Source organism: Hesperophylax consimilis, chromosome 11 (genome assembly GCF_061612785.1).
Source record: "Hesperophylax consimilis isolate HC1 chromosome 11, BYU_Hcon_1.0, whole genome shotgun sequence".
In the NCBI taxonomy this organism is placed as follows: domain Eukaryota; kingdom Metazoa; phylum Arthropoda; class Insecta; order Trichoptera; family Limnephilidae; genus Hesperophylax; species Hesperophylax consimilis.
In genome coordinates, this window is record NC_142846.1 from 24,971,216 (window position 1) to 24,986,557 (window position 15,342).

General features: G+C 35.8%; 1 protein-coding gene across 3 annotated transcripts; it reads right to left on the reverse strand.

The window, feature by feature from the left end:
* Nucleotides 1-1,045: 1,045 nt before the first annotated feature.
* On the reverse strand, nt 1,046-14,903 carry LOC149419959 (ubiquinone biosynthesis O-methyltransferase, mitochondrial-like). 3 transcript variants are annotated; one of them, XM_089637388.1, is made up of 6 exons: nt 14,746-14,903; nt 13,570-13,779; nt 12,357-12,483; nt 8,215-8,346; nt 2,451-2,721; nt 1,046-1,300 (listed from the first exon to the last, which is right to left on the reverse strand). In XM_089637388.1, exons 1-6 carry the CDS (start codon nt 14,844-14,846, stop codon nt 1,179-1,181), a joined length of 963 nt encoding a protein of 320 aa, XP_089493514.1. In that variant the 5' UTR covers nt 14,847-14,903; the 3' UTR covers nt 1,046-1,178. The 3 variants fall into 3 exon arrangements, with proteins under 3 accessions (XP_089493514.1, XP_089493512.1, XP_089493515.1); XM_089637386.1 differs by having other exon boundaries at nt 12,303-12,483; XM_089637389.1 differs by having other exon boundaries at nt 12,303-12,483; nt 13,570-13,765; nt 14,746-14,884.
* Between the last annotated feature and the right edge of the window lie 439 nt (nt 14,904-15,342).

The following is a 15,342-nucleotide window of genomic DNA, read 5'->3' on the forward strand; positions in this document are numbered from 1 at the left end:
TATAATTACTACCTATTTACTACCTGTTTACTCGTAATCAGAACAGGCAGATCAATATGATCTAGGCAGTTTTTTTTTGAGAAACCGCACAAGAGTACCAACTGTTTCCAATTTTCTGGAGCCAGTGAGACTATGGAATTCCCAATTGGGGTATGTTGTGAGGCTGACGATTGTAGGAAGGGGAAGGAGATGGGGAAGAGGAAGATGGGAAAGTACCAAACACGGCCAAAGCCATTTCAAGCATCCTTTCAATTCTGAATCGTGGTCTTAAACCAGGGTGCTATTGAGAGTACATTCCAGTGTATGGAAAACATATTATGTTATTTTAAAGGAATAATTTGTGAAACAACACAAATTAATAAAATAAAATTTACTTATGCACGCCGGGATTTGAACCCGCTCTAGAAAAATTACACCTAACAATAATATCCTTTTAAATTCGCCCACAGAAAAACCTTCAAACATTTCAAATAACAATACATATAGATAGGCATACTTAAAGCATATGAAATTTCTTGATAAAAAAAAACAATTAACAAAATACATACCTACACACATTACATATGTAGTTGTAGATAGGCACTCACGTCATAAGAGATAGACTTGCCCTAACATGATATACGGGTATCATTTCGACGAGCATATTTTGAATATTCTACGACATCAGTCGTATGATAAACGCCAAAGAAAATACATCAAAATAACCCGACCCAGCGCAGAAAAGTAAAATTCGCTTAAGGACGGCAACGGTTTGCAGTGCAGTCCATCGTGCGACTTTTCTACTCAGAATCTGAATGTTTGTTCTTGAACGAACCGCCTGGCGTTGCGATTCTAAATTGAGTGCGGCGGGTAAAATATAACTAATTTGTAAAAGTGTCTAACTAAATAGTGTTACAAATTATAAAATGTGTTTGATGTGTTGTGCCCGGTTGCCCTAGTGCCACCTCCTCTCCCTTCTTTCCTCCATGCTTTATCCATTCCTTACTCCTTGGTTATAAGGTCATGATCAACAGATTAGACGTGAAATTAATACTCTACTCCGGTATAATTCACACGTATTTTTATTGTAGGTAAACAACTGCCTTTTCTAGCAACACTTAACACTTTCAAATCAACCCCAAATTAACATAGCGGTTTCAGAAGTTTGGTCAAATTGGTAATTATTTCTATAGACTACTTTAATTTGTTTTTCCTTTCATTGCGTGAAGACCGTAAGATATCTGTCTGTGCTTCACCCAATTCCATTTGTTATTCAAGGGATTTAAAGTTATACCTCTCACCGAAGCAACTTCACAGTTATCTGAAAAGAAAAGAAAATGTTTAATTTTCTGTTAATTTTTTGGCGTGTATAGGGATTTCTCGTTGTACATAAAACAATATTTATTATCCTACCATCAACCTAATAATTATTTTTCTATACTTTTTATAGTACGCAATAATATTATGGTATATAAATTGTAAGGAAGCTTGTTCTTTTTCCGATGTAATAAATTATATTATAAAGTGGAAGAACCAATCGTACACAAATGTATACAGCTCTATCAACTTGTTACTGCTACTGTCGATATTGAAGATACAAAAAAACTATGATTTATAAATTATCCTCATTCCATAGACACCCAAATTAATAGACTTGCCCCAACATGAAATCTGGGTATCAATTCGACCAACTTTACAACTCCAGGCAAACCACGTGACCAAATTTTTGGAAACAGGAGGGTTCGAGAATGCTTTGAATCAACTATGACTTCATTAGTACAGTTACAACCCTTTACCACAAAAGGACGTACATTGAAATAAGACCATGCGCATAAAAGTAAAGTTCGCTAAATGTAAAGCTAAGGTTTGCAGCAAAGTCCTATGTGGGACTTTTCTTCGCAGGAGATCAGCCATGTTCGCCATTAGACGAATTGCCTGGCGTAGCGACGCTAAAATTGAGTGAGGTGGGTAATTTATAAGGCACGAATAGAAGTCTCTAACTAACTTATGTAACAAAATATTAAATTTTTAAAAACAGCCCGAACTTTTGTTTCCTATTTGGAATATGTAGTTAAGTTTTTTACTCAGTCAGTAATTTGCGCACCGTTGTAAAAATGACTAGCGATTCGTAAGCAGATTTTATTTTCAAGAACCCCACTCATTTGGGAGGCGGGTGTGAGTAACGGTTCCATCACTGTATGAATAAGCATACAAAATAAATAAAAAATTGTGTAATAATAAGAATCGACCTCTGTTGTTCTATGTTCTAAGGGTTGTATTATTTCATTTTATCATTGAAATTTTCCATTTTTTTGTAAAAAAAAAATTGTATGAGTGGATATTTCGCTGGTTGATGCTAACAAGTAAACTTTAAATAAATCAAAATGCCTATCCAAATGTATGTTTTCCCTAATAAAAAATTAAATAAACAAAAAAATTAAATAAATAATAAAATCGATTTTCATACTAACATTTCTCCAACATTCTTGAAACCTCCTGTGGGGAAACAAACAGCTTCCACTCGTGCGTCCCCTTCGGTATACAGAAGAACACGTTCTCCGCCAGGATTATCCCGCACAGCCAGGACAGGAAGGTTTTATTGAAGGTAGTGATGAAGACAGAGCCTCCTGGCTTCAGCGTCCTGATGCAGCACTGGATGAAGGAATCTGGCTCCGGGATGTGCTCGAGGACCTCGGAAACGACGACCGCATCATATTCTTCAGAGTTGGTGGCGGAATGCTCCTGAAAAGTACAACGTTTTCTTCAGTTTGATAAAACTTATTTCAGTGAAGTTATGTTTATCTGATTTTATTAATTTGGTGTCATAATAAACGAGATAGTGATTGATTTTTGGGTTACTACGCCGTGTTGCGCTTCCCCTTCTTTAGCTAACATTTTGCACAGCGTTAAAGTGTTCATCACAAACACATTTTATTAGACCATTGTTATAATTGACTATTATTACAATTGACTATTGTTATAATTAACTATTGTTATAATTGACTATTATTACAATTGACTATTGTTATAATTAACTATTTTTATAATTTACAATTGTTATAATTAACTATTCTAATAATTAAGTTTTATAATAATTAAATATTGTAATAATTAACTATTTTAAAAATTAACTATTGTTATATTTAACTTTTCTAGTAATTAACTTTTGTAATTATTAAATTTTGTAATAATTAACTATTTTAATAATTAACTATTGTAATAATAAACTATTGTTATAATCAAAGATATTAGAAGAACGAGATATGCTATGTTGGCCACCGGACCGTAGCCGGAGTACTACCTAATTAGGGTACTTTGAACGGTATCGGGACGTGTACGCACAGAAATCTGTTCTATGTATTAGTGCGGATACCTTAGCGCAAGCGAAGGCGTGCAGTAGTATTGGTGAACAAAACCGGCGACACTCGGCAAAACAATTCCACTCAGTACGAACTGCTCATAGCACATCTCGTTCTTCTAATATCTTTGGTTATAATCCTCCCATAAACACGAGCAGCTCACCTTATGGAGTACTAGAATAATTAGGAAAAAACATTAAATAATTTGGCGTACGGTTTATAATATTTAGTAAAAATTAATTTTAAAAAAGCGTTACGGCCACCTCACTTTCTTATCGTTTTATGTAAAAATAATAAATAAAAGATCGTCGGGCTCTCGGAGCAGCCTGACGCGTTTTGGTCGGTCTCGTCTTTCTTCGACAATTACAAGGGAAATTTCATATATTCCGCCCTTAAAAGTGTCAATAAATGTTCCTTACTGTATTTAAGTTGCTTAAGTGTACTAAAAACTAATTTTACTGTGACCAGTGTGGACGTATAACGACTTTAAGAAAAGGTGACAAATAATATTGTTAATCCTAAGATGTGTGAATTCCTGTGCCTATAATACGAGACCAGTGCTTTGAACATTCACCAGATGTAATCATCCCTTCGGCCTTTGCCCCTTGCCCCTCGTCCACCCGCACCAATACTGCAAACCCCGCTGTCCGACGCATACAGTGCTTATACAGTGCCGTTATAGAATGTGGGCCATGTGTGTGGGCCATATGACATTGCTTAGGCCACAGAATCATCGTTTCTCGGAATCTACCCTTAACCCGCACAAGAAAAGAGTCATTTGGCGACTCATGCAACCCCTGCCGCAACCTCCGCTCCCCACCGCTCGTGCCCTTCCGCGCGTGGAATGATGACATCGGAAATGAAGGATGAAATCGGACTGAACCCGCGCTCTTTGGTTTGCTGTCTACATGGAGTGTTTTAAAACAATTATACAGTGATAAAATATCTATTTTTAGTGGTAGTTTATTTGTTTAAGTTAAATGTTATATTAAGCGTATAAATATGTATTATTTGTTTTATGTGTGTAACGATATGATAAGTTGTATAAGTAAGATGTTTAAGTAGTACTTGGAAGGGAATGGCCGACAAAGATGTCGATGAGGTTCGCTATCCATCACATCGCCAACCCTTCGGTGGCGCAAAGAGGAGGACGGAACGTGATCAATGTCGAATTGGTACATGGAACATTAGAGGAGGAATGGAAAGAAAGATGAACGAACTGTGTGATACTATGGTGAGCAAATGTTTGGACGTACTTTGTATAACAGAGAGTATGAGAAAAGGTAGCGGTACAATGCAGCATAATGATAGGCTCGTCATTTGGTCTGGGAGACCAGATACGGAGAGGGCTTGTCAAGGTGTTGCAGCGCTACTGTCTCCCAGAATGATTGAATGTATGTTGCAGTATGAATGTGTAAGTCCGAGAATAATGTGGATCAGATTTAAAATCGGTTTGACAAGGGTGTTTCTTGTTATTTGCTACGCCCCTGTTAATTCTGAAAGCGATGAAGTGAAAGATGATTTTTGGACTGGTGTGAATGTTGTAATGAGACTAAAAAATATGAACCAAAGGATTATAATGGCAGGCGATTTGAATGGGTGGGTGGGAATTAGACGTGACGGATTTGATTCGGTCTTAGGTATGTTTGGGGATAAAAGAACGAATGACAACGGGAACGGAATGCTTGAAGTATGTTTAGAGTGGAACCTGTTTGTGTCGAATACTTTCTTCGATCATAAAGGTATCCACCAATATACGTGGGAAAGAGGAAATGAGAGGTCAATTATTGATTTTGTAGTAATTGACTCTAGGTTGAGAGCTGTTACCGAGGACACAAGAGTTTTCAGAGGGGCTGAGGTCGAAACTGACCACTTTCTTATAGTGTCGAGAGTAAACCTCTTTCACGGTTGGCGCTCTAAAGTGAAAACGGTACCAACTCCGACAAGAGTCAAAATAGAAAAACTGCAAAACGATAATGTGAGAAGTAAGTATGTGAATTGTGCAGAGATAAGATTGAATGCGAAGGAAATGGATGGTCTAAGCATAGACGAAACATGGAACCACATAAAAGTGTGTCTTTGTGAATCTGCTAGGGAGGTTTGTGGAATAAGTACGCAAGGTAGGAGGAAAGGTGATGCATGGTGGGATGATGAGATTAAAGCACTGGTCTCAGAGAAGAAGAAAGCATGGTTGTGTCTGATTGCGGCTGGCAGTGCTTCCAGCGAAGAGAAGTATCGAGCGAAAGAAGTATATAAGGAATGTAAGAAAAAAGTAAGAGTTGGAGTGAAAGAACGAAAGAAACGCCTGGAAGAGGAAGAAGGAATGAAAATGACAAACCATTTCCAAGAAAACATTAAGTTGTTTTGGAAAGAAGTCAAAAGGTCCCGGAGTGGCCCAGAAAACGGAAGCATGAAAGTGATAAAATCAAAAGATGGAAAAATGTTGACGAATGAGGAAAAAATAAAAGAGAGATGGATGAATTATTTCGAGGAAGTCTTCGAAAGCGAAGTGAGTGACAGTGATTCCAGCGGCGAATCAGATATGAATGACGATGGAGTGAATGTTACCGAAATTAGCATGGATGAGATAGAAAGCTCGATTAAATGTATGAAGAATGGTAAGGCTGTTGGGTTTGACAATATTGCTGCTGAATTTTTTAAAGGAGGTAGCCGTGTAATTCTCACATGGTTGTGCAATCTTTTTAACCAATGTTTAAAGGAAGGTTACACGCCTTTAGATTGGAGAAGGGCTGTGATCATGCCATTATACAAAGGTAAAGGGTCACGTATGGAATGTGGGAATCATAGGGCTATTAGCCTGCTTAGTTCAGTTGGCAAGCTGTATGGTAGAATTTTGATTGAAAGAGTAAGAAAGGAAACGAAGGATAAAATATGGGATGTGCAAGGTGCTTTTATGAGTGGAAGGGGGTGCATGGACCAGATCTTCTCATTGCGTATGCTCACTGAGAAGTTTCTGGCAAAAAACCAGAAACTTTTCTGTGCCTTTGTAGATTTACAAAAAGCATACGACCGAGTCGACAGGAAAAAGCTATGGAAGGTGTTGTCCAAGTATGGAGTGAATACGAATCTGACTCAGGCAATTGCGTCTCTGTATGAGGGAAGCGTTGCATGTGTTAGGGTAAACGGTGGTTTTACGGGGTGGTTTGATATCACAAAAGGTGTTAAACAAGGCTGCGTAATGTCACCGTGGTTATTCAATCTATACATGGATAATTGTATGCAAGAATTGAAAGAGGTGGGATTGGGTGCGAATTTGAATAATTTGAAAGTATGTTGCCTGTTGTATGCTGATGATGCGGTGCTGATTGCTAATAGTATAGATGATCTACAGTCTCTCGTGTCTAGGATGAACGAAGTATGCATGAAGAATGAGTTAATGATGAATGTAAGTAAGTCTAAAGTAATGGTGTTTGAAAGAGAGAGTACGAAAACAGTGTGCAATATAATTGTGAATGGGGAATACTTGGAGCAGGTGGATGAGTTTGTGTATTTAGGAAGTATGTTTACGAGAGATGGGAAGGCTGACAGAGATATTGAAAGAAGGGTAAATGCAGGTAATTCCGTTAATGGAGGACTAAACGCCGTAGGCGCTAACAAAAAATTGTCCAAAGAAGCGAAGTTAGCAGTCCACAACGGAGTGCTGGTACCTACCTTGATGTATGGAAGTGAGGCATGGAACTGGCAAAGAAAGGATGAAAGTAGATTAAATGCTGTTGAAATGAGATCCCTGAGGCGTATGTGTGGTAAAACCATGTTTGATCGTGTGAGGAATGTGGAGATCCGCAAAGAGTGCAAGGCTGATGTAAGCGTAATGAGTAAGATTAAGAAAGAGACGCTTAGATGGTTTGGGCATGTAGAGCGAATGAGCGAAGATAGGAGTGTAAGGAGGATATATGATGCAAATGTGAATGGTAGCAGAAGTCGGGGACGCCCGAGGAAGACATGGCACGATCAAGTGAATCAGATACTCGAGTCAGGCCATGTCAAGAGTCAGAATAATAGAAGAGTATGTATGAGACGATGTATGAATGTGAATGAGGCAAGGAGTGTGTGCCAAGACCGAGTTGTTTGGCGGTCCGTCCTCTCTGCCTACCCCTGCGGGGAAACGGCGTGATGGTTAGTTAGTTAGTTAATTAATTAAAATTCCAAATTTTCATAATATTTTCTCAAATTGCGGTCGGAACCTTTAGTTTCATAGATGTGTACATTTTAATTATTCTGTGGTTATTCTATATTTTAATATAAAGCTTGGTGTTTTCTCTTTCTAACACCGTTTAGTTTATATTTCTAACTATGACGGTAAGGGAGACGACTATTTCTGTGAGACAATAAGGGCAGATGTGATGGACACTGTTGGCTAACGAAGGAGGAAGCGCAACACGGCATAAAACCCAAAAATAAATCACCATAATACTTTTGGCCGTGAAAATCTAAAATAATGTTAAACTTGTTTACCAACGCTTCTTTCAGATATTATGTTCGAGTCAAACGTTTTCTTTCAGTGCCGGAAAATATTTGTTTCCTGTTATTTAAAATTATTTGCAAATTTCAACTCACACAACTTCTTTGTTCTATGTTCTCAAACATGAAATCTGTTGTTAAGTGTTTATAAAAGGCGATAATTTTGGTGTTTTTAGATACATTTTCGGATCAAATATATAATGGCGCGAATACAGTCTCGAGTTATGGGAAAGAAAATAAGCAATAGTAATGCTTCGTTCCTTTCATATATTAACGATCTACCAATTAATAAATAGTCAGTGGTTCCCAAACTTTCTCTTGCCGAAACATCCCTCAGGCTCACAACATTCCACATGTAAAATCTGACATTCGGTGGTTAATTGAAAATTGTCACCTCTATCGTTGAATTAACGTAGGAGAGAGTACCAGAAAGGCCAGGGTCCAAAGAGGCGTGCGACTTGGCCACGTTCAACAGGCGTTCACTCGCATCCAGTCCCACAATCTGCCCACCGAGTCTTGAAAGTGACTGGAAAATAAAAGAGAATAATACGAGTGAAACAATATTCGGAAAAAATAGCACAGTGACAAAATTCTTTTAATACCTACATTAAAATAAAAGTGTAACGTCTCCGTTTATTTGGCCATCTGTTGTCGTATGCGCCGAATTTTATTTAAAAAAAATAAACATTGTTATTGGTACTTTATTGTGAACGTGCTGTGAACGAATTTATAATAGATACTATTGGACCTCGCAATGCTTCGCTATTGCTAATGTCTTTCTGGGGCGTCACCGACTTCTTCCACCATTTACTACTTGTTGCGTACTGAATCGAATGGACTGTAATTTTGAACAAGAACATAAGATTAAACGATCGTGTTTATCACAAGGAAAAATAGGAGTGGGAAAGGAGGCCTTTACCTTTTGAATGATCTTGCTTCACTTGGAATTTCTGATGTTGGTCTTGTTGTTCTATGGGCTCTATAGTTTATAGATGTACATCTAGTATTGTTTCACAGCACCAACGGTTTTTGTATCTCAAATATTTATTGTTTCAAAACATGAACGGTTTTTTGATAACTCTCGATAATATGCATTTTTTTTAATATATGATGATTGGCGCTGATAATTTATACTGTTTTCCGATAATTATTACGAGGGGGCGACAAATATGTAACGATATGTAACAACGACGAAAATAACATTAAAAAACTAATGACACTTGCTTTGGGCTTCTGTTTTTCAAACTCTACTTGCTTGCCTTTTTCGAAGGCAATAAATACCTTTAGGCAATGGAACAAAAACAAAGGAAAGGGCAATTTATGTAGGAACCGGATTGTTGGGATAACCAAGGGTTGTGACTATAATTCGACTCCGTATCTCATTCGAGTGCAGAGATATTGCGTTAAGTATGCCCCGGGCGTCCTCTACTTTTTCTACTACTCAAACTAAATACTCCTGACTACTCCTGATATCGGTTGACTACTTTTCAAGATTTGCGAGCACAAACATAAGCAGGCTGATTTTTTTATATTAAGATGTACACTTTGAATGTATTTAATATAATGTACGACTATTTTGTTTGATTCTTTTATGTAAATATATATTTTATGGAAACATTTATCAATTTTTATTAATATATGTTTTTAAAACATACGTATGTATACATTTTTGTTTTTTGCTTTGGTTCTTAACGGCTGTAAGCTTTTCATTGGTTTGGCTTTTAACGTGAACTTTTAAAACCTTTTTTGGTTTGACTGAGCCTTGAAGCTTCCTCCCCGGGTACTGGAGTCAACAATGCTAATATCTAATCCGAATTCTAATTGAGTAATACCGAAATTATATACGCTGTTAATTTTAAATTTATTTCGTATATTACCTGCTGTTAATTTTAAATTTATTTCGTATATTAACTGATGTTAATTTGAAATTTATTTCATATAAAGTCATCCAATTTCAGAAAAATGCGTGTACTTTTTGTACTTAAAAGGGAGTTAATTTGTTCATGGGGTCATTAGTCACAACATAACTAACATCTTTTGTTTCTCGAAGCTGTAACGGAATCAATTGATCGCGTCTTATACGAATTAATTAAGTCTATGGATCGTGTATACTATTTCCTTCGGTTCTAAGAGCTTAGTTAGTTCACCTCCATTCATTAATAAGCCAGTTTATTTTGCATAATGAGCGACATTATCCAAAAATTTGTGCATATTGACAGCTTATCTGATGCTTTCGAGGCCGCGCTACAAGCAACGACTTTTGTCTACCAACTGTCATTAACATATTCTGACCGTGCTCGCAAATATCTCTAACTGATATTAGATGACGGATTTTGTCAAAATCGTATTGATATAGAGTTTTATCGATCTACCATGATCTAATAATTATATAACAAAAATTTGGTTATTTTTCTTCACTGCTATTTTTGATCACTGTTATTTTGATCACTGTTCTGTTTTATAATGGTAATGTTTCTGTTTTATCAATATAAAAGATCATTTTTTTAAATAATGAAAACTAAAATGCGATGCATTAAGCAAATGCAGCTGTTAAAACAGCAATTCTTGTCGAAACGAGTAATTAATTAATCTATATAAATAAAAAATTTAATGTTCAAAATCTTAAATTTCCGAAGGTTTTTCACCAATTTTTGTGAAATGTTGACACAACCTTGCATTCGAATACGCGTGTGTTTTTATATACCTATATTATACAGAGTGTCCGGAAACTCGTAGTACAAGCGGGAAACTGGTGAATCTACATCACATTTGGAGTCGATTTTGTAGTATATTTTTTTTTTTATTTGAGCTTTCGTTATCGAGTAAATCGAGTTTGAAGTTGATTTTTTTTATTTTTTAATCAAATTCTTATAAATTATTACTGAAGATCAAAGTACCCAACTAATTAAAACTATTTGAAAGTAAAACAAATGAAGAAACTCGGATTTGAAGCATAATTTTGAAATCACCCTTCATTTAACCCGGTGTAATCATAAAATATTTCTGCTCTGCAGGGTTAAAACATCTGTTATTCAACCCTAAACACCAGAAAAAACTTTAACCCTAAAATAGCCGAAAAATATTTTTTTTTTGTTTTTTTTTTTTTTTGAAAATGCTCAAATCAAAAAACTTTATGTTTGTTTGGGTTCCCCATGTGGTGTAGATTCTCCAGTTTCCCGCTTGTACTACGAGTTTCCGGACACCGTGTATAGATGTCACCTGTGGTAAAAAATGCTATTTAAAAAAAACATCGTAATCTGTTGAATAAACATGCTTTGAAAAAAACATCGTAATCTGTTGAATAAACATGCTTTGAAAAAAACATCGTAATCTGTTGAATAAACATGCTTTGAAAAAAAACATCGTAATCTGTTGAATAGACATGCTTTGAAAAAAAACATCGTAATCTGTTGAATAAACATGCTTTGAAAAAAAACACCATCTGTTGGACGTAAAAGCAAAACACGCTATTGTTTTTCTATCTAAACAGACAGACTGTGCCACAGCAAAGCGTGGCGGGGTGCAGCTAGTTATTTAATAATAAAACAGTATCAGTGACTTGAAAATTTGCAATGGAAAAAACAGAAAAAGATAAGGTCGCATCTAGGAATTGAACCAAGGACCTTAGCCTTGCCAGGACTTTATATTTAAAACTACTTCATATTATTTATACTACTAAATTTAAATAATATGTAAATAAAATCCTCGGCACGGGAGATCCCAGTGAGGATATAATAACCACTATTTGTTACAAAGAAAATAAGATAACAAACCATTTATTATTATTATAATGTAATTATAATTATATCAGAAATAAAATAATGAAATCCGAACCTCTGTCAATATTCCTCTGCCACATCCAACATCTAATAGTTTAAAAATCTAAACCTCTGTCGAAATTCCTCCGCCACATCCAACATCTAATACAGGGTTTTCCAATAAGAGGTGTTATTTTGAATATTAATTAACGAATTAATGATTTTTTATGGCCGGAATTAGATGGTATTGATCTGGACAACGTTTACTTTCAACAAGAACGTGCCACACAAGCAACGAAACCATTGATCTTTTACGGAAAAAGTTTCCGGTCCGTGTTATCTCTCGAAGAGGTGATCACAATTGGCCACCGAGATCTTGTGATTTAACACCTTGCGACTTCTTCCTTTGGAGCTACGTGAAAGAGAAGGTCTACGCCAACAGCCCAGCGTCGATTTAAGACCTCAAAGATGGAATTCGTGAGGCTATCGAAGACATAAGGCAATCACTTTGCGATTTGGTTATGGAAAATTTCATGAAAAGGATATGGTTCTGTAGGCGTGGTCGTGATGGTCATTTGACTGATGTTATTTTTCACTATTAACGGCATACTTTTTTCTTTATAATGAAATAATCATTCGATCATTTATATTAAAAAATTGAATTTTTCTTCGAATATCAAAATAACACTTCTTATTGGAAAACCTTGTAGTTTCAAAATCCAACCTCTGTTAAAATTCCTCCGCCACATCCAACATCTAATAGTTTCAAAATCCGAACCTCTGTCAAAATTCCTCCGCCACATCCAACGTCTAATAGTTTCAACCCCCTCAGTGGCGAATCTGATGTTCGTAATTCATCCATATTGGGCAGCGTACTCAGTATACCGTCTCTTACGAATGGTACTCTGAAATAAATAACATTTAAAAATTAATTATTGCTTTCGAAAATTCTTCAAATTTTACAAAGTATGTACTTACATACTCATCCTAAGAAACGAAACTTTGGTTGAAATTGTTTAGTTTGGTGACAAGATCTAAATGGCCAGACACTTACAAAATTCCTCTTTTCCATATCCTGCCCTTCCCAATTGCTTCACACCATACACATGGGGATGCCATAATCTCACTGGCTCTGGACAGTCTAAGCCAGGGGTGGGGAACCTGCGGCCCGCGAGTCTTTTTTTTGCCGCCCGCGAGCACTTTCGGTGCGGCCAGCTGACCACAAAAAAGAGTATAAAATACACTTTCGGGACGTAAGAATGGTTTTCTTTCACGGTGTTTCAGGTACATTTTTAAGACATTAATACAAAACCCAGAAAAAGATATAACATAACTGACAGGTACTTGCGTTACTAGAAAACAGTTTAAACACAAATAAATCGGCGATTCAACATCCCTTTTTTTAATTTCTTAAATTAAATGTGTAATAAGAAAGTATGACTGTACCTAATGCTAATTAATCGAAACCATTCTCGTGTTTGAAGTGCAGTTTTAAAATTCTAGTTGCAGACTATATGCAAAAATTAGAGGAAACCATTTTCGTGTCTTCGTGTTTAATCAAAGCTTCAATGCACAAATATTCAATCTTAAGTTAAAAGCATTTTGCCTTTAATAATTTGCGGATTCATCTGCTGACGCATTTTAAAAGAAACCATTTACATGTTCCGAGTAGAGTTTTAAATTCTACTTTCACATCATAATTATGCCGCATAATTTCGAGTAAAACAATTTGCTTGATTCGCGTCTAACGATATGCAGAATCACCGGTCTTGTGTTTTGAACACAACCTAAAATTCGATTTGCGGACTCATCTGTAAACTCAAGGGAAACCGTTCTCGCATTCGGAGTGCAGTTAGATAAATTTCTGTTGGTATTTTTTTATTCGAATTCGGTTGTAATTATGTATCTCGTTTATTGGTCGAAACCTAAACCAAAACTTCGGTCGGTTACTAGAATTAATGTAAATGAAGCAAGTTGGTCACAAAACATACCTCAGTGCATTGAAGCTGTGCAGGACTCGAACTTCCCCATTGGTGTCCCACCAAACGTCACACAATTTTGCCATAACTTCCACTTGAGATTTGTCAACATTTTTACCAGAGCAATGTCTAATGTTTAAATATGTACATAAAGTCGTAGGTATGACGGATTGTGTGGCAATGGAAGTTAAATTATGTGTATTTTTCTCTGCAAGCAAAAACCTGAAATACAAATTTATCATTATCACTGCACTATAGGAAAAATGGGTTGATCTAGTATTCAATTTTAAAAGCAATGCTAAAGTTATCTAAACCAAACATCATGTGTGAAGAATAAAAATCATTTTTTTTAATATTTATGATTGCGTTAAAATAATAAAAATCGCTTTAAACATAAAACCTTGACGACTATACCAATAAGAAATAGACTACGGAGAAAATGGAAAAACACGCCAAAAAGAAAAATCAGAATTCCAATGTAACTACTACAAAAAATAACTATTTATGTAGGGGGAGATTGGAAAACATGCACTACGATTTCATTTTTATTTTTCTCAATCAAAGTTAGGTTGGAAGGTTAGGAAATAAATTTAAATTAAAATAGTTTATCATATATTTAAATAACCCAAACCAAGAACCTAAAAATCTGATAAAGAAGCGAAGCCAGTAGTTCAAAGTAGAGTGTTGGTACCTACCCTGATGTATGGTAATGAGGCATGGATCAGGCAGAGGAAGAATGATAGTAGATTGAATTGAGGCGTATGTGTGGTAAAACTATGTATGATCGTCTGAGAAATGTGGAGATCCGCAAAGAGTGCAAGGCTGATATAAGCGTAATGAGTAAGATTAAGAAAGGGACGCTTAGATGGTTTGGGCATGTAGAGCGAATGAGCGAAGTAAGGAGTATAAGGAGAATACATGACGCAAATGTGAATAGTAAAAGAAGTCGGGGACACCCGAGGAATACATGGCACGATCAAGTGAATCAGATACTTGAATCGGGCCATGTCAAGATTCATAATAACAAAAGAGTATGTATGAGTTGATATATGAATGTGAACGACGCAAGGAATGTGTACAGTTGTTTGTTTACTCTGCCTAATCCTGCAGGAAATGGTGTGATGGTTCGTTAGTTGGTTAATTAATTAAACATAATGAAATACTTAATACGAATCTTAAATAGTCTACCTTTCAGAAATTCTTGAAGCGAGGTAAATTCGACCTATACGACTGCAATTCAACATGTTAACTGTAGTCAGGCAATAAGATTGAATAAAAAAAAAATCCATAACCAATTCGTCCTTGTGATGCACAAATTTAAATAAATATTTCTCACAAACACTTGTTACAATAAACAGTATTCAACAAAACAATTCGGCTGAAAACTGAAATGCAGCAAAAATGTTTTGGTAGGTAAGTACTTCATTTGTAATAAATGGGCAAAACCAAAGATATAAGAATATGAGGAGATATTATGCTGTGAAGTATTTTTACAAAGGAACTGTATTTTTTTATTATATATTTATTTTGGCTTTTACCCATTAGGAGTAATCTTGGCCATACACAAGTAACATTTTTATATATAAACAAATACAGCAAATGACAGAATATAAATATACTGATGATTATACAACATAAACATAACATAACGTAACATAAATAAACCTATCATAAACATAACGTAACATACTTAACATAAACGGTACAGAGCTGGCAACAATAGGTAATTAGAAAATTATAAAAATAGGAACGTGTGTACAATAATAGTCGGCGTTTTTCGTTATA

What these genes read in the sequence shown, in the direction of transcription:
- LOC149419959 (XM_089637386.1), bottom strand. Translation starts at nt 14,846, where the DNA reads ATGGATTTTTTTTTTATTCAATCTTATTGCCTGACTACAGTTAACATG. An exon ending in CACAGCTTCAATGCACTGAG is followed by an intron (nt 12,484 to 13,569) that starts GTATGTTTTGTG and finishes TATTTATTTCAG; the next exon opens with AGTACCATTCGTAAGAGACG. An exon ending in TTCAAGAATGTTGGAGAAAT is followed by an intron (nt 1,301 to 2,450) that starts GTTAGTATGAAA and finishes TTTTCTTTTCAG; the next exon opens with ATAACTGTGAAGTTGCTTCG.